At 44.7% G+C, this 19,767-nt stretch overlaps 1 protein-coding gene and 1 long non-coding RNA gene across 9 annotated transcripts in view; one reads left to right on the forward strand and one right to left on the reverse strand.

Moving 5' to 3' along the window:
• Positions 1-1,469, reverse strand: part of SH3GL3 (SH3 domain containing GRB2 like 3, endophilin A3) — a 152,541-nt gene extending 151,072 nt beyond the window's left edge. For 6 of the 8 annotated variants that reach the window (XR_012375141.1, XR_012375140.1, XR_012375139.1 and 3 more), the window contains exon 1: positions 1,265-1,468. Coding sequence is in view for 3 of the 8 variants with exons in the window: in XM_073882188.1 (XP_073738289.1) it covers positions 1,265-1,309 (45 nt within the window). In the remaining 5 variants the exon portion in view is untranslated. Of the gene's footprint in view, positions 1-1,264 lie in introns of all 8 variants that reach the window. The other 2 variants (XM_073882185.1, XM_073882186.1) reach the window with 2 other exon arrangements.
• LOC141370796 (uncharacterized) overlaps positions 761-19,767 on the forward strand; it is a 64,614-nt gene continuing 45,607 nt past the window's right edge. The window contains exon 1 of the long non-coding RNA XR_012375146.1: positions 761-922. This is a non-coding gene — a long non-coding RNA (uncharacterized lncRNA). The remainder of the gene's footprint in view (positions 923-19,767) is intronic.

Here is a 19,767-nt window from a genome sequence, read left to right on the forward strand (position 1 = left end):
CCCGAGGCCAGTGACATCTGAATGGCCCCAAATCCTTGAAAGGGCGCAGGGCCAGCGATGAGTGCACCCAGGCGGCCCCTCCTCCAGGACTCCTTATCACCCTGCAGAGCACCACTGTCCACCCAGTGTCCCCAACCAGAATCTGGGCATCACCCCGTTTCTTCATGGAAGGGGCGTGAGTGAGCGGACGGCAGTGTCCTCAGCCTGAGACTGAGACTAGAAGAGAATCCTCTAATTTCAGCTGCTTTCCAATTTGTGGCAGAAGCAGGCTTAAGATCTCATAAATGTGGATTCTCAATGAAATCTGTCCACCTTGGTGCGAGCCAAATGGGGGGGGGGGCAGGTAGGGAGAGACAGAGCAACAAAACCAGGGCTGCAGGTCTGGGATAGGTTCTACAATGTGAGCTCTGCCATGGCCAGAAGAGACTGCAATCTTGGAATACAAATTTGCTTGTCGTCAACACACACACTCAAGTACACACAAAAATTTCACGCCTCCCTGCCTGTTTTCCTGTTTCCCTGTTTTCCTCCGCTCAGAACGCCCTTCCCCCCTCCCCCCCCCCCCCACCCCCCACCACAATTCCTGCTCCTACTTAATTCCCAAACGACGCGTCTCCTCCTCCGGGAAGCTTTCCCGGACGCCCCCACCGGGCTGTCTGCCGCGCTCTGCGCGTGAAGGTGCGTCTAACGCTGTTTGTTTACGTGTCTGCCGGCGTCTCCGCGCCAGACCGCTGCTCTCCAGGAGCAGGAGCCGGGCCGGCGCCGCTGGGACGGCACGCAGGCGAGGCACCGCCATGGGGAGCCCCGGCCCGAGGTCGCGGCGCGGTCCGGCGGGGTCCACCTCCAGGCGCGCGCGGGGCCCAGGATCTCCGGACCCGCCGCGAGGCTACAAGACGCGCCCCCGAAGGCTCCCAACCTCCAGGTAGGCGCCCGGCGGCCCCGGGGTCCCCGGCCCAGCGTGGGTAGGGGGGTGGCGCCGAGCGCAGCGCGCAGGCCTCCGCACGCCCCTCTCCCGCGCGCGAGCCCCTGCGGCCAGCCGCCTCTGCAGCCGGCCCACGGAAGCCCTCCGACTGACAGTGCTCAGGGCAGAGCGTGGGCCGGGGGCGGCGTGGGGCGGCCGGGGGGCGGCGGCGGAGGAGCAGGCAGCCCTCACGGCACCTCCGCTGCCCAAGAGAGGCCCCTCGGGGCGCCAGAGGCCTTAAACCTCGGGGGACCGCGGCCCCCTGGTGCCACCCCCATCCCGACCTCCCCCGTGACTCCCTACCTGGCTGGCTTTGTGGAACTGCTTCTTCAGCCCCGCCACCGACATCGCGACTGCGCCCGGCGGGGGGGTGGGGGGTGGTCTCCAGGCTTCGCCGGGCCGCGCGGCCGCGACGCTGGGGGAGCGGGCGCTGGGGCCGGTCCCCGCGCGGCTGGGCTCCGCCGGGCCCGCCTCCCACGGCCAGGGCCACGGCCACTGCCGCTGTCACACTCGCACACACGCGCGCACGCAGATGGCAACACGGCGTTCCAAAGCCCCTGCGCAGCCCATTGGCCGAGCCGCGGCGGTATGCAAATGAGGCCGCCGGGGCCGCCCACGCCTCATTGTTGCGTGGAGACCTGGGGGCCGAGCGGCCGGGAAGCGGGGCCTGGGAGCGCTGGGCTTTGGGGAGCTCCCGGGTCCGGGGGGCAGACTCACGCAGGGTTTCCTGCGGGCCAGGGGCGGTAGCAGGGCCACGGCTGGGGAGGGAGGGCGCACCTCTCGTGCTTCTGGGACTTGGTGCGAAACCTGCTTTTGCTCGCGGGCAACATCGCCTCTCTCAGGCGCAATTTGGGTAGGTGTCCGTTTTGAGGTAGGGACGCTCCCAAGTACGCCTAGGGAGACCGAAATGCGACCGGAGAGGGGACCTGCGGTAGGAGGGCAGCGAGGCTGTTTCTTCTTTACCCCGCGCGGTGCTCTGGGTGCAGTCTGCCCACATGACTGTGGCCTTCTAGAAGGACCAGCAGTTACTGGGTAATTTGCTGATAAATATGGTGCTCGCGAAGCCCACTGTCAACTGCTTGAACAGCAAGGGTCTCCAAGGAGCTGTGAACTGCGCGCTCCTTGCCGGGGCGGGGGGGGGGGGGGGGGGGGGGCCCCCCCGGGGGGGGGCGCCCCCCGGGGAAGAGGGACGCACCACGCTCGGGACCCCGCCCCCTTGGTAATTCCTACCAGTTGCGTAGGTTATCGAGCGTCATTTCGCACAGCTGAGGCCCAGCACGGGGCCTGGAGCATTCGGTGCCTCCTTGTGCTAGAGCTGCGCCCACCAGGTCAGCATCTGCGCAGAACCCTGCCTCCAAAGGTCCCCAGGGCTCCGCAGACCTGCAACCCACTCTTAGCCACGTTAAACCCTGAAAGAAACAGTTTCCTCCTCCAAGCTCCCTCTGAGAGAAGCTCCTCTTTTCTGAGCCCTCAACAAGTCCCACCTGGGATGACCAAGAGCCATGGATTGCCCAGGACGCTTCTGCTTTACGCTTGCCGTTTCCTGGCATTCACGCTTGGTGTCCTGCGTTTCTCCAGGAAAAAATCCTTTGCCATTAGCTCTGGACTCCCTTGTCCCTGACTTCATCCCAGTGAGGATTCGTGGGTAACTGCACCTCCCTGTACGTGTTTCCTCACTACCCCTTAGAGGGTGTGAGCAGAAGCATTCTTTCTGTGGTAGGGCAGAAGGTGAACTGAGGGGAGGGAATGAAGATGGCCATCCCAAGGATTAATTAGTATGGGCTTGACTGGCCTACAGGTGGCTGTAGATAAGCCACAGATAAGTAACTGGAAGGTGTGAGGATGGGGGTAGCTGGATCAGAATAGCATGGCAAGGTGGCCTGTCCACACAACAGCTGAATCCCACTCAACAGCAGGCTCCACCCCAGGGGAACTGCACACTGAGGGCAGCTGGGTGCAGGGACTAAGGTTGGGGTCCCCTTTGTCCTGGTCTAGTCCAGTACATGCTCATCTGCCTTCTTTCTCCACATTCCAGAGGCTTAAATAGCACAGGTCTGAAGGAACTTGCCCCTAAACCAATCCACTCTGTGCCCTTTGGGAAGAGAGTGAATTTTTTAAACAATTTTTTGACATTTCTTCTGTGGTTGATGGTATATTCAAGTTTCCCACTCCAGTTAATGTTGGTAATTTATCTCTTAATTTAATCAGGTATACAGTTATACATCATATCTCGTTATTTTTAAACTTCAGAATCTTTCGTGTACATTTTTTCCTTTGTAAAAGTATTTGTGACCTTCATTTTTCAGTGATTAGACACATGAAAAGGTTTTCCAGTTTCATTGGTCTTTTAAAATGGTTCTTGAGCTTTGCATAGTGCTAATTAAAATGGCTCTTGTTTACTTATTGCCACAGATTTTTTTTCTATCATTAATTTCTTTCTCATATAGTGTTTCCTTCTGTTCTGCTCAGGAGATTGAAGTTATTAACAAAAGGAACTGGCCCTGTTTAATGTAAGCTGGAACAGGATGTAAGGGAGAAGGGTATCAGGTGGCCCAGAGATTCATGGCATAGGGTACCACGTGGGGGAATGAGCAGGAACAAGGAATCTGTGGTCAGATCCTCGGCATGTCCAGGGGCAGCTCATTGGGATGTGCTGGACGCTGAATGCCAGCTGTGGTTATCAGAATTAAGGCTAAGCTCTTCCCTGCTTCTTTCAGGCATTCAGGTGAGATCCAGAGTTCCAGGGGGAACGTCTGATTGGCTAATTCTAGATGCTGTGCCCAGGCTCTAGATGTCTAAGCTCCACACCATGGTGGATCTCCCTAATATAGGAAGCAGCTTTAGATCCTAGGCAGCCAAAAAAAAAAAAAATTATCTAAGAAGAGCAGCAACACAAAGGCCCACTAACCTTTATTTGGGGGCTCCTTAATCTCTTCAGTGGAATATGTAGTTTATATGTTTTCTTTTGTGTTTTATAATCAGCACATATAAGGCTATAAATTTTCTTCCTGAGTATGACTTTGGCCTCACACCTTGTTCTCCTTATGTGATATAATTCTTCCGTTGGTTTTCTAAATAAATTCGTGATTGCAGTTTTAATGCCCTGTTTGATCTAAATGTTCAGGACTTTTTTTTTTATCTTTTCTAGGTGTTTGGATCGCTTTTATTGTCTGTTAAATTCTAGACTTGTACTATTGTCAAATAACACATCCAAAAGATTTTTTTCATAGCCTGTTATATTAAATTTTATAAATGTACTGTAGAGGTGACATGTGTGTTATATTTTTACAGTACAGTTTTTTTTTCTTTATCTGTAACGGGAACACATGTTCCAGAAGGTCCTAGCTCGGAGTGAGATTTCAAACTCATGCTAACTAGAGCCCCAGTGGCCTGTTCAGGGCTTGCCCTTTATGTCACCGTAGCCCCTCCGGTGACCTGAGGGCCCACAGCTCTCCAGTCTCTTTAGGGGAGGAGTATACAAATGTCTTGGGCTATTGGACCGAGTCGGCTACATGAGAAAAAAATCAAGAGGAGGGCCTTGAGGCACGCATAAGTGTTATTCTTTGGGCATTTGGTGGTCCTCATGGGTCAATGACAAGAGGGATGCTGTAGTTATCTTGGCACTCTGGATAGGTGGCCCACGTTCTGGCAGAGGTTGGGGTGTTCTCCTGTTCCTTTCCCTGTGGTCCTTGGCTCTCACATCCCCTCGACCTTCCCTGGTGCCGAGTGCTAGGCTAGCATGCATTAACATTTCTCTGTCTTGCGTTTAGGCCAGCTTTTTAATCTAGTATTTGCAGTCTTTGCATCTGGTTCTGCAGTGAGTGACTCACATCTCCCTGTGTGGAAGCCGGAGAGCCCTGGGTAGGGGTGGAGGGGGAGGGAAGCATACTGATTAATATCTAAAACAGGATGACATATCCCATTTTGTATCCCATAAATCAAGTCTTGTGGACGTATTCCTCCAGTGCTCTGTATCCTGATTTTTATTTCCCTTCACTTATGGAAGATGGAGAGCGGTAGTCTACAGTGTCTTGCTTACGTTTGGGAGTTGAACTGCCAATGTTCTTCAGTGCTATGGTATTCTGCCTATGTTTATAATTGTTGTGTCTTCCTTGTGGGTTGGAATGTTAACCATAGAAGGTAACCTATTTTGTCCTGTTTATGGCTTTTTGTTTCTATTTTACTTTGTCACATATCAATCTGTGTATCCCTACTTTTTGTTTATATGTGTTTCATGTGTTTTAGCTGGTCTTTTTTTTTTGTGGTCTCTTATCTAGCTTTATAGAGCTATAATTGATATATGACACTGTGTAAGGTTAGGATGTGCAATGTGATGATTTGATACATGTATATATTGTGAAATGATCACGATGAGGTTAGTTACTGCTTCCATCGCTTCATATAATTATCTTTTTTTTAATGGTGAGAACATTTAAGACCTACTCTCTTGGCAACTTCCAAGTATGCATTCTTTCCTTTTGACCTCTCAGTTTGTTTCAGGCATGTGTTCTTATAAACAGTAAAATTTAATTTTGTTTTGGGGCCAAAATAAGTCTTTGCCTTTTGTTAGAAAGATTTAAGGCATTCGCATTTATTAGGAAAAGGATAAATGTGGTCTTGGTTTTGTCACGTTATGGCATGTTATGGCATGGGTTTTTTTTTCCCCCCCTTCAAGTATTTCCTTTTATCACTAGTATCTAATTGTTGACTCAGATTTTCTTTACTCTTTTGGAAATTATATGCCTCTCCAATTTTTACTCAACCAGTGGTTACCATTGTTCTATAAAATATATGAACTTATATTGTCTATCAACATCAATAATTAAACATTCTGTGGAAGCCATAGCCTGACTAGCATAAGCCATGGCTGGGGCACACGGCCAAGGTCTTCTTTGTCCCTCCTTTGACTTAGACCAGCTCATACTCTGGCCCTAGCAGTCTGAGAAAATCTCCAGCAAAGACCAGAGTCCAGTATGCTTCATAGGAAACAGAATATCAACCAGGGTGAGACTGGGCTGCAAGGTGTTGGTTTTAAGTCAGGGAGGCAAAGATAAGGAGAAGACAATTTGAAATTTTGAGATAAAAGAATAGTGAAATTATTTTAAATTCAAAATAAATGTTTTCATAAGTATGTATTTCCCATTAGATAATAACACTTAAAGAAAATTTGGAAACTCTTGGAAAGGAAAAAGGAGGAGAATTTACCTTGGCGATCACCGTTGAAACAACTGCTCTTAATATTTGGGCATATTTTTCTTTTATAGTCTATTTCCTATGCAAAATTTAAACATACTGTCACAACTGTACAAACTATTTTCTTTGTTCTCTTAATTATGTGAGCATTTTATGTTTTTGTCTGGTCTTCACACATCGTTTTCATGACAACTTAATAGCCCATTATGTAGACATATCTTTGAATTTGATTATTTTCTGTTATTACTCAATTTAAAAGTTCTTTCCCCAAATTGTTCATGATTTAAATAATGGTGCATTAAACATCTTTTTCCATATTAGGATTTCTTTCTGTATTTAGCAATAGTTCCTTAGACTAGATTCCCGGAAGTAAGATTAGTGCATGAAAGATGGGAACAGTTCTAAGTGCAAAGATATAAACAAGATTTATATCTTCCAGTTGCCTTGCATTTTATGTCATTAAACATGTGACCTGGTACAAGCTCCAGATTACGGTTCTAGGCAGATCTTAAAGAGCTGAGTTCAAATCCCGGTATCTTAAATAATCCTAAAATGTTCGGTTAACTGTGACCTCTCCATTTCCAGCTTTGTGTCTCTCTCTCTCTTTTTTTTCCTAAAGAAAGCTCTCACCCAGACCCCCTTCCGGAGGGGCATCCTGGATTGCTCATGCATGCACGGGCGTGGCTTCGGGCCACTCGGCTGCGTTTGTGCAGAAGGCCACGTATTCGGACAAACCAGACCTAGAGCGTTCTTCCCCTCGGTTTACCATCCCCACGTACCTGGCTGCAGCAGGAAGTTGAGAGCATGGAGACTGTTTTTGCTTTCCTTGTAACTTCATAGGCCTTTTATTTTGTACATCTGGGAAAAATATGTGCCCACCGATGAGGTAACAGAGCGGACATGATGAATCCCAGATGCTGAACATGGCAGTTTGCCTTAAACGTGCAAGATCACAACTGGGGACAAATGTATAGATTTTCTTCTCTTAATTGTTTTACATGAAGCTAATGGAAAAGCAATTGATCAGTTCAAAAAAAGGCCAGAGAAATCCTTTCATTTTAAAATGTAGTGGGGGAAAAAAAACTGAAGTGTGTTCATTTATGCAAAAATGAAATTGGGTGAAGGACACCATCTCAACAGTGAAAACAAATATAATTAGTGAATCGATGCATATCAGAGTTATCTACATTACTCCATTATTCTGGGCTCTGTACACAGGTGGTTAGAATTCTGGGTCATGCTGCTATTCTAATTAGCCTTTGTTAATTACATAGGTGCCATTTTCATGTTCACACTTACCCCCAGAGGATTTCTCTTTCCCTTGTAATAAGGGGCTTGCTCAGTTTGTGCTGGGGCGGAGGCATGTGAGCAGTGGCCGCGGCTTTTGTAAGCTACTGCTGCCACCTTGTGGTGGTCCTGAGAAGTGGCAGAAGTCACCCTTCAGGAACCGCGAGCGTTTTAGACGGTGCTTTGTTCCCTGTCTGTTACTTATATGTCAAAGCTCTTAAGAAGCACCCTGTACCTCCAGCCCTGTCACAGCAGCTCATGTGGATGGTGTTAAGATGCCGTGAGATCCCGGAGCACATCTGGGGCTTCAGTTAATAAAGAGCCTTCTTCTGGTTCTTACTGTAGGAATCTCCAGAAGGGCTGTTCCATCGCCGTGCGCTTAGCCAGAGAAGTATGAGAAAAACGAATAGGTCATGGTGTCATGGTACCAAAGGAGGAATGTCAAGAAAGAAAAGATGGCTATTAGAGCCAGTGGTCTCAATAGCAGCCCCCTGCATCCCAATTCCCTTACTGTCTGTCCCTTTTTATGTTCCCTCATAGCTCTTTACTCTGCCTGATATGTTAAAAATGTCTATTTTAATTTTTTTTTCATTATCTCTCTCCGCCACCAGAACGAATAAAAACTCTAAGGCAGCACTGTCCAACAGAACTTCCTGTGATGATGGACATCTTCTGTATCTGTGCTGCCCAATACTGACAACCACTAGCCAACTGTAGCTATCCAGCATTTTTAAAAAGTTGGCCACCGCCGTTCCCAGTCTTTCATTTTATTTCATTTTGATTAATTAAAATTAAAATGGCCGCCCGTGGCTACTGGCTACTGTGTTGGACAGCTGAGCTCGAGAAGGGCAAGAGATGATTCTGCCGTGTTTAGTGCGGCGCTCCCAGGGCCAGAAGAGCACCTGTGACCAAACCCCAATTCATTCATCTGCTCCATGTGCAGCAAAGACTGTCCCTGAAACATGGAGTCTGCAGCAAGGTAAGGGTTTCTTCTAGGGGCAGCCGAAGGAGGAGATGGGGGGCGGGGGGGGGCAAGCCTCAAATGAAAGGCAAATGAGAATGTTGTGGGGGGAAAAGTAGCACGGGCACTTAGTACCAATAGGGTATGAGTTGCCCTGACCCTTTGATTCCTGGTTTCACACCTAGAGTGTCAGAGCTGCTCGAGAAATGTAAATATTCATTTAATGAATAAATGTTCCAAAGAGGGCAGATGAGGATCTAGATTAGCAAGAAGATCGGGGCGATGCTCAGAGACGAGTTGCGGTGGAAGTGGATGGCGTTGAGGGGCCAAGGATATGTGATGTGTCGCTGTCCGCGTCGCGTGTTCAAGGTCACGGGGGCAGTGGTCCAGCAGGCGCTGACTTCCAGGGACGGGTGTGAGTTCGCTATGCAGCCAAAGCCGGGAATCCTGCCAGGACGGTCAGCAGCTGGGAGCACAGGAAGCAAGGTTTTCCCAGGGGCGGGGTAGACAGGGAATTCCATCCGGTTATGACCTTGACCCTGACTAGCTCTCTCAGGAGACTTTGAGGTTGATAGCAATGACCTCACAGGTGTTGTAGGAAGCTTTGTTAAATACGTGAGACCTTTTCCTCGGGATCGTTATTGCACGTGGCGTGATTCCTCTCCTGGGCACTGCTCAGGGTTGTAGAGAAGTCTGTGGCCCCTCTCTGGCCGGGAGATTCTGGCCCTAGACCTCATCAGCCCAAGCTTGCATGTGTTTCCCACCTGTCTCGACTCCAGGCACCAACTGGGACTAATGCTCCAACTGCCCATTGTTTCTATTCCTCCTTGGGAAAAAAATCAAATTCCTTTTATAAAATGTGCCGAACGAATACATTAAAGACACCAATTCTCAGGATTTAGCAATAGCTATGGAACTGTAGATCACTGAATTATTCTAAGAGAACCCATAGAGAAGACACATTCAATTTTAAGAAAAGAATGTTTATCACCCCACCCCTACCCCGGCCGGATCAGTCAGAAGGGTGTGTGATTCTTGATCTCAGGGCCGTGAGTTCGAGCCCCATGTTGGGTGTAGAGATTACTTAAATAAATAAAACTTAAAAAAAAAAAAAAGAATGTTTGCTGGGCTATTAAAGAGTACTTTTGTCAACGTATTTTTCTATGAGCCCCCTTTTTTCTGGGGCAAAGTCAAGATTGACTTCCTATTTCTTATGTTTTACTGCCCTTGCAGGAAGAAACTGTGCTTCCCTTTAAGCGTAGGATTTTGCCGTGTTTACAAATGTAGCATGCACTTAGCATCTGGTATTTCAAGAATCTACCACTTGTCCTATATGTACCTCTAATCATAAAAGGAAGGTTTATACAGCATTACAGCGTCTGTCCCTGGCTTGATTTGTATTTTTTAAGTCAGTCCATTGCTGTTGTGATTATGGTCTATAGGGGGCAGTAGGGACCTCAGTGAAACAGCAGAACTTTAAGATCCTACCATGGTCATATATGTGATTCCATAGCTCTCTAAAGCAGAGTTTCTCAGTCTGCAGTGTGCGCACGCATCTGCGGAATCCGGTTAGAATGCAGCTGTGATTCCCTGGGTCTGCAGCAGGTCCCAAACCCTGCGATTCTGCATTTCTATCCAGCTCCCAAGTGATGCCAGCACTGCTGGTCCAGGGACCCCACTTTGAGTTGCAAGGTGGTAAATGACAGTCTTGTAGAGAGGCGGGATGCAGCTTTACTTACACACATTTGTCATATGGATAGTGAACATGCACGGCCCACAGCTCCTGTTTTGGATGAACTGGCTCGATTGGAAAGAGCTGAGTTTCCGGAAGGTCTTTCCCTTGACCCTGGGGGCGTGATTTTCTCTTTTGTGGCTCAGCGACTCTGTTGGTAAACTTCAGAAGCTAACATTATTTGCCATCACCTTGGCCCGGGGAGGTGTAGAATTCTCAGCCTGATTTTGCCAGATTTTACCCTAAGTGTAGAACATGCCCCCACCCCTGAAGCTTGGAACCGAAGTCCCCTTCCGTGGCACAGGCCCTAGGGGGCCCCTGAACATGCAAGGGGAGAGAGGTTCCGGTGGGACATGCCAGACCCACCGTGCTGTCCTGCAACCCTGTGAGATATGCACTATCTCCAGGTCAGGGAGGAGGAGACCAAGCTCAGAGATGAAGTGTCCCCCAGCAAGATGCAACTGACCCACCTCCCAAGCTTTGGCCTCAGAAGTCCACCCATTAGCCTGGAGAGAATCAGGACTTCCGTGTATTTGAAGATCCCTGCTCTAAGATCACGAGGGCTCGTTCATGTAACACACATTTATTGAGCGCCTACTGTGTACTTGGCCTTATGCTGGGGGCTGGGCCAGCAGAGATGAATCAATTTGGCTTGTAGGAGCTGATATGTGAAGTACGTGGGCAGGTTTCCACGAAAAGTCCCATACGGTCGTAGGAAAAGCCAGAGTTTGTGAGCTGGCTGATACCTGTTGCTACCACTGACCCCTCGGGGTGCTTCCCCCTCTGCCCCGAGCAAGGTAATGCAGGAATATTCACTTGGTATGATATGCTGTGTATTTGGAGACTGGATTACTCTGTGCACTAATGTGACCCCTTATCTTACTGTATTGAGTTGTGGCTTTATTCTCCTCCACGAGAGTCTGAGCTGGAAAAAAAAAAAAAAAAAAGGCTTAGTAAGCATATGTTGGATTGACTGGCACCCTTCCATCCCTGCAACTTTTCCTGACCCCTGACCTTTACCTGCCTGCACCCTCTGCCTTCCCGTGCAGTTGAGTGGTGGAGATGGGTCCGGTGTGTACCCACCTGTCACCCATCCTCCTCACGGACTGTGAGCTCACCTGCATCAAGCTTCTGGAAGAAATGTGTCTTTCCACCCCTGTGCGCGCGCGCGTGCGCGCACACACACACACACACACACACACACACACACTCTCTCTCTCTCTCTCTCTCTCTCTCTCTCTCTCTCTCTGACGACTATAGAACCCAACAAATTCTGTCATCCCACAACATTTGAGAAGTCAGTGACTTAAGATCTTACCTAATGGTTTTGAAGAACAGGAAGGCATTGACTTTAAAGTTCATTTGGTTTTAGGCATACCTGATCTATGCTGTTAGAAATCAAGGTGCTGTTTCCCATTGGGAGCAGCCGACCCCGGAGGCTTCTGGGGACCACTCACGTTCTACTCTCTTTCTTGGTGCAGCACACATAGGAGGCTTCACTTTGTGAAAAAATATTAAGCTGTCTTCTTAAAATATGTGCTCTTTCTAGATGCAAAAAAAAAATTGCATAAAGTTCATAACTTTCAGAGATCTTGACTACATGCAGCCACAATTTTGAAAACCAGAATTAAATCATAGGGCTTAAGTCCTTGACGATGAACAAATGCCCCGAATTCTCTCCTTTGCAGAGCCATCACTTCTGCTGAAAAACAAAACAAATCACCAATTACCTAATCGTGGCCACCCCCATGCAACACATTTAAGGCTAAAAAAAACTTCAAAAACGGCCCGTCTTCTCTCTGTTTTCCATTCTGCTTTGCCCTCCCCCCACTGACACTTGCTGGATGATCTCACCTGATTTTTATATAGAAAATTGAGTCCATCTGGTGTTAGCTCCCTCCAGCCCCCTCATCTCCGCCTGAATATGATCCCGGGAAGCCACGTTTTCCTCCGTCCTTCCCCCTGAGTGTGGGGGCAAGGAGCCGTCTCCCTCCGCCTTTCTGCAGCTAACTCCCCCCAAGGTCGGCCCCTTCCCACAGGCAGCATTTGCCGGATGTCCCAGACCTGGCCCCCACTCACTCCCAAAGCCTTTAATTTCAGGGAAATAACTTGAGCTCCTTTTGTGCCCCTCCAGGACAGTGCTAGGACCCTCCCCTGAGATCTGTGAGGCCACCTTTCCTATATCTTGACCTTCGATTTTTTTTTTTGTCTTGCATTTGCTAGTTTTCTAGACACATGGGACCTAATTTTAAGGACCTTTGAAAATTTAGATGAGCAGGTTTTTGCATATAATCTAATTAAATGGACCAAAACACTTGAGTTTCTCTGAGTACCTAGAACGTCCTTGGCTCTCTAAACAGGGCACTTCACTGTGCAGCCTGAGAGTTGGAGGTCCAAGGGCTTGCCTTTCTCTCCTCCACAAGAGCCAGATCAAGAGTCTAACAGGAAAGCACCAGGTAGCACCCAGTCTAGTTCCCAACCTGCTGGAGGGCCCCTGAGAAGCCTAATGAGCCTAAAACCCAAAGGGTCACTTCCCTAAGGATACATTTCTCCAAAATGTAAAATTGTATGATCTATTGTAGTTCAGATATGAAGTAGCCTCTGCTCTCCGGGTTGCCCCTATCCCCAATAGCATCTGTGCATTCCCATGGACACCTAACCTGGAGAGTGGAGTGTAAGCTTGCTTCTGCAGCTGGACACCTTGTCCAGGCCACAACCTGCACAACTGTCCATAGAACACTTATCCACTCTTTCGGAGGTATTTTGGGTAACTTTTGACATCTTTCTGCTTCCTCTACTTTAAAAAAAAATCATTAAGTTTTTTATTTTAATTCCAGCATAGTTAACTTAGTGTTATATTAGTTTCAGATGTACAGTCATATGGTATTTGTCTCTCCCTGACTTATTTCACTTAGCCTAATACCCTTTAGGCCCATCCATGTTGTTGCAAATGACAAGATTTCTTTCTTTTTATAACTGAATAATATTCCATTGTATATATATACACCACATCTTCTTTATCCGTTCATCTATCGATGGACACTTGGGCTGCTTCCATATCTTGGCTGTTGTAAATGATGCTGCTATAAACATAGGGGTGCATGTTTCCCTTTGAATTAGTATTTTTGTATACTTTGGGTAAATACCCAGTACTGAAATTATTGGATCATACTGTAGTTCTATTTTTAACTTTTGAGGAATTGCCATACTGTTTTCCACAATGGCTGCGCCAATTTACTTTCCCACCAACAATGCACGAGTGTTCCTTATTCTCCACATCTTTGCCAACACCTGTTGTTTTTTGTGTTTTTGATTTTAGCCGTTCTGACAGGTGTGAGGTGATCTCTCATTGTAGGTTTGATTTGCATTTCCCTGATGATGAGTGAGGTTGAGCATCTTTTCATGTGTCTGTTGTCCATCTGTATGTCTTTGGAGAAATGTCTGTTCATGTCTTCTGCCCATTTTTTAATTGAATTATTTGTTTTTTGAGGTGTTGCGTTGCATTAGTTTTTTATATATTTTGGATACTAACCCTTTATCAGATATGTTATGTGCAAATATCTTCTCCCATTCCATAGGTTGCCTTTTAGTTCTATTGATTGTTTCCTTTGCTCTGCAAAAGCTTTTTATCTTAATGAAGTCCCAGTAGTTTATTTGTGCTTTTGTTTCCCTTACCTCAGGAGACAGATCTAGAAAAATGTTGCTAGGGCCAATGTCAGATTACTGCCTGTGCTCTCTTCTAGGATTTTTATGGTTTCAGGTCTCACACTTAGGTCTTTAATCCATTTTGAGTTTATTTTTGTCTATGGTGTAACAAAGTGGTCTAGTCTTATTCTTTTGTATGTAACTGTCCTGTTTTTCCAACGCCATTTGTTGAAGAGACAGTCTTTTTCCCATTGCATATTCTTTCCTGCTTTGTCAAAGATTAATTGACCATATAATCATGGGTTTGTTTCTGGGCTTTCTATCCTGTTCCATTGATCTATGTGTCTGTTTTTGTGCCAGTATCATAGTGTTTTGATTACTACAGCTTTGTAGTATATTTCAGAATCTGGTATTGTGTTACCTCCAGCTTTGTTTTTCTTTTTCAAGATTGTTTTGGCTATTTGGAGTCTTTTGTGGTTTCATACAAATTTTAGGATTATTCTAGTTCTGTGAAAAATATTGTTGGTATTTTGATAGAGATTGCATTGAATCTGTAGATTGACAATATGTGTTCTTCCTATCCATGAGCATGGAATATCTTTCCATTTGTTTATGTCTTCGTCAGTTTCTTTCATCAGAATTTTATAGTTTTCAGAGTACAGGTCTTTTATCTCCTAGAGTTACACTTATGCCTAGGTATTTTATTATTTTTGGTGTAAATGTAAATGGGATTGCTTTCTTATTTTCTCTTTCTGTTGCTTCATTATGAGTGTATAGAAATGCAACGGGGCGCCTGGGTGGCTCAGTTGGTTAAGCAACTGCCTTCGGCTCAGGTCATGATCCCGGAGTCCTGGGATCGAGTCCCACATCGGGCTCCCTGCTCAGCAGGGGGTCTGCTTCTCCCTCTGACCCTCTTCCCTCTCGTGCTCTCTATCTTTCAAATAAATAAATAAAATCTTTAAAAAAAAATGCAACGGATTTCTGTACATTGGTTTTATATCCTGCAACCTTACTGAATTCATTTATCATTTCTAGTAGCTAGTAATCTTTTGGTGGAGTCTTTATGGTTTTCTATATAGAATATGATGTCATCTGCAAATAGTGAAATTTTTACTTCTTCCTTATTAATTTGGAAGCCTTTGTTCCTTTTTCTTATTGCTGTGGCTAGGACTTCCTGGTTGAATAAAAGTAATGAGAGTGGACGTCTTTGTTTTGTTCTTGATCTTAGGGGGAAAGCTCCCAGCTTTTCACCATTGCGTATGATGTTAACTGTGGGTTTTTCATATATGGACTTTGTTATGTTGAGGCATGTTCCCTCAAAACCTACTTCGTTGAGGGTTCTTTATCATGAATGGATGTTGTACTTTGTCAAATGCTTTTTCTGCATCTATTGAAATGATCATGTGGTTTTTATCCTCTTATTGATGCAGTTTATCACATTGATTGCTTTGTGAATATTGAACTATCCTTGCATCCTCGGAGTAAATCCCACTTGATCACGGTGAATGATTTTTTTTAATGTATTGTTGGATTTGGTTTGCTAATATTTTGAGGATTTTTTGCATCTATGCTCATCAGAGATATTTGCCTGTAATTCTTTTTTTTCTTTTTTACGGTGTCTTTATCTGGTTTGGGTACCAGGGTAATGCTGGCCTCATAGCATGAATTCAGAAGTTTTCCTTCCTCTTCTATTTTTTGGAATAGTTTGAGAAGAAAAAATATTAACTCTTCCTTAAATGTTTGGTGAAATTCACCCGTGGGGGCACCTGGGTGGCTCGGTCGTTGGTCATGGTCCCAGGGTCCTGGGATCGAGCACCACATCGGGCTCCCTGCTCCACGGGAAGCCTGCTTCTCCCTCTCCCACTCCCCCTGCTTGTGTTCCCTCTCTCGCTGTGTCTCTCTCTGTCAAATAAGTAAATAAAATCTTTAAAAAAAAAAAAAAAAAGAATTCACCTGTGAAGCCATCTGGTCCTGGACTATTGTGTGTTGCTTAGTTTTTGATTCCTGATTCAATTTCATTGCTGGTAATTGGTCTATTCATATTTTCTATTTCTTCCTGATTCAATTTTGGGAAGTTATATGTTTCTAAGAATTCATCCATTTCTTCTAGATTATCCAATTTGTTGGCATTTAATTTTTCATAGTATTTTCTTACTGTATTTCTGTGGTGTCAGTTACTTCTCCTCTTTCGTTTCTGATTTTGTTTATTTGAATCTCTCTTTCTTTCTCCATGAGTCTGTCTAAAGGTTTATCCATTTTGTTGATCTTTTCAACCAACCAGCTCCTGGTTTCACTGATCAGTTCTGTTGTTTTTTTAGTTTCTACTTCATTTATTTATGCTCTAATCCTTATTATTTCCTTCCTTCTACTGGTTTGGGGTTTGCTCATTCTTCTTTTTCTAGATCCTTTAGGTGTAAGTTTAGATCGTTTATTCAAAATTTTTCTTGCTTCTTGAGGTTGGCCTGTGTTGCTATAAACTTATCCCTTAGAACCACTTTTGCTGCATCTCAAAGATTTTGGAGGGCTGTGTTTTCATTTTCATTTGTCTCCATGTATTTTTTAATTTCTTCTTTGATTTCCTGGTTCACTATTTCGTAGCATGTTATTTAGCCTCCATTTATTTGTGCTTTTTTCCAGATTTTTTCTTGTAGTTGATTTCTAGTTTCATAGCACTGTGATCCGAAAAGATGCATGATAGGACTTTGATTTTTTGAATTTGTTGAGACTTGTTTTGTGGTCTAATATGTAATCTGTTCTGGAGAGTGTTCCATGTGCACTTGAAAAGAATGTGTGTTCTGCTGTTTTACAATGGAATAGTCTAAATATATCTTTTAAATCCATCTGGTCCAATGTATCATTCAAAGCCACTATTCCCTTTTTGATTTTCTGTTTAGATGATCTGTCCATTAATGTTAGTGGGGTGTTAAAGTCCCCTACCATTGTTGTATTACTATCAGTCACTTTCTTTATGTTGGTTATTAATTACTTTAAGTATTTGGGTGCTCCGAAGTTGAGGGCATAAATATTTACAATTATGATATCTTCTTGTTGGATTGTCTCCTTAATTATTTTATAGTTTCTTTGTCTCGTTACATTCTTTGTTTTAAAGTCTATTTTGTCCCATAAAAGTATTGCTACCCCAGCTGTCTTTTCACTTCCGTTTACATGATAAATGCTTTTCCATCCCTTCACTTTCAAACTACAGGTGTCTTTAGCTCTGAAATGAGTCTCTTGTAGGCAGCATATAGATGGGTCTTGTATTTTTATCCACTCCATCACCCTATGTCTTTTGATTGAGTGTTTACTTCATTTACATTGAAAGTAATTATTGATGAGTATGTATTTATTGCCATTTTGTTACTTGTTTTATGGTTGTTTTTGTAACAACCTGTCCCTTTCTCTGTCCCTTTCTTCCCTGCTCTCTCCTCTCTCACAATTAGTTGGCTTTCATTAGCAATATACTTGGATTCCTTTCTCTTTATGTTTGCATATCTGTTATGGGTTTTTGATTTGTGGTTACCATTAGGTTTGTATATAACCTCTTCTGCATGTAGCAGTCTATATTAAGTTGGTGGTCCCTTAAGTTTGAATACATTCTTTATTCCTCTCCCTCCCATGTTTTAGGTATGTGGTGTCATATTATACATCCTTTTATTTTGTGAGTCCCTTGATGATTTTTATAGATATATTTATTTTTACTGCTTTTGTGCTTCCTACTTTTCTTACTCCTGTTTATGGTCTTTCCTTTCCACTCAAAGAGCCCCCTTTGACATTTCTTGTAGGGCTGGTTTAGTGGTCATGAACTCTTAACTTTTGTTTGTCTGAGAAACTCTTTATCTCTCCTGCTAATCTGAATGATAGCCTAGCTGGATAGAGTATTCTTGGTTGCAGATTTTTTTTTCCTTTCAGCCCTGTGAAGACCACTCCCGTCTGGCCTGCAAAGTTTTTTGCTGAAAAAACACCTGAAAGCCTTATGGGGTTTCCCTTATTTGTAACTGTTTTCTCTTGCTGCTTGTAAAATTCTCTCTTTATCATTACATTTTGCCATTTTAATGACTACATTCCTGGTGTGGATCTCCTTGGGTTCATTTTATAAGGGGATCTCTGTGCTTCCTGGGTCTGGATTTCTGTTTTATTCCCCAGATTTGGGGATTTTTCAGCTACTATTTCTTCAAATAGATTTTCTGCCCTCTTTTCTTTGTCTTCTTCTGGGATCCTTATAATGCAAATGTTATTACTCTTGATAGAGTCATTGAGTTATCTAAGTCTGTTCTCATTTTGCATAATTTTTTTTCTTTCACCTGCTCAGTTTGAGTAACTTCCATTACTCTGTCCTCCAGGTCACTGATCCATTCTTCTGCTTCATCTAGTCTACTATTTATTCCATCCACTGTATTTTTTTAATTTATTTATTTGTCAGAGAGAGAGAACCCAAGCAGGGGCAGAGGCAGAGGGAGAAGCAGGCTCCTCACTGAGCAAGGAGCCCAATGCAGGACTCGATCCCAGGACTCTGGGATCATGACCTGAGCTGAAGGCAGATGCTTAGTCGACTGAGCCACCCAGGCATCCCCATTCAGTGTATTTTTTATTTCATTTATTGTGTTCTTTATCCCTGACTGGTTCTTTTTTAAGCTCTTTGTTAAGGGTCTCACCAATGTCCTCCACTCTTTTCTCAAGTCCAGTGAGTATTTTTATGATCATTACTTAGAATTCTCTATCAGGCATATTACTTATCTCCATTTAACTTAGGTGTCTTGCTGTGGATTTTGTCCTGTTCTTTCATTTGGGACATATTCCCATGTCTCTTCATTTTTGTCTAACTCTACTTTTAATCATATCAGTAACTATTTTTTAAGCATTCCTTCTAAGGATTCTTCAATTTTATTTTCATATTACTAGTGCATATTTAACAAATTGACAGAAATCTTGGATACCCAAAGTATCAGATTTGTGTTTTTGAAGTGTCTCAATTACACTTTACCGTTTAAAAATGAGTTTTAAAGAGCTCAGTACGCCATAGGGAATTATTAAGTAAATTATAACATATGGTGGATTTATGCCAAACTAGTAAGGCCTGCCCAGATGGGTAGAATGAAAAGAGGGAAGAGCCATAAGTGTATTAAGCTCCATTGAACTTAGTTTTAAAGCTAAACAAACAAATAGGGGCACCTGGGTGGCTCAGTCAGTTAAATATCTGCCTTCGGCTCAGGTCATGATCTCAGGGTCCCAAGATCAAGCCCCGCATCAGGCTCCCTGCTCAGCGAGGAGTCTGCTTCTCCCCCTCCCTCTGTTCCTCCCACTGCTTGTGCTGTCTCTCATTCACTCTTTCAAATAAATAAATAACTAAAATCTTTTTTAAAAATTTAAAGCTAAATAAATAAATGGGTTAGGGGGTCACAAAATACTGATTAATACGTCCAAAATTAATTGTTCACACTTAAGAAATATTTTTGTGGTTTTCTCTCCTCCATTCTCTTCCTAAAACCTGTGCCTTCCAAAGGTAGGATAATTGAAAAGAATGTTCACAATATAACCCAAGTCTGGGAGGAAGGCAGACACTCTTCTGGATAATAAAACACAGCAGATATGCCAACAGCACAAGGTATCTGACATATTTGAGATAATCCACCTGGAGACCAGATGACCGTAATGGCCTTTTTCTATCCCACCAGCAGGATCTGAGGCTCCCTCCACCCTGTTTCCAGCAAGGAGTCTGGGCAAACCAGAGAAATCTACTCCAAAAGCCTCATCTGCTGACTGACGAGGTACACCCAAGACCATAGCCAGAGCAGCCATTTTAGGGAGAAAAGATGAGGGATAAAAGGGCCAGGGGTGGGGGTACTGGGTGGCCAGGAAGAGTGCTCAAGGGAGCTGTTTCTGCTCGTGCACAGAGCAGGATTTTTGCAGACTGAGAACAAGCGTGGAAGAAGATCCCAAGAAGACAACTAGATATGATTGTCTGTAGGGCACCCTAAAACTCTAGGAACA

The sequence above is a fragment of the Callorhinus ursinus genome, unplaced genomic scaffold (genome assembly GCF_003265705.2).
Source record: "Callorhinus ursinus isolate GAN/ISIS: 27379988/994484 unplaced genomic scaffold, GSC_fseal_2.0 scaffold45, whole genome shotgun sequence".
NCBI classification, from domain to species: domain Eukaryota; kingdom Metazoa; phylum Chordata; class Mammalia; order Carnivora; family Otariidae; genus Callorhinus; species Callorhinus ursinus.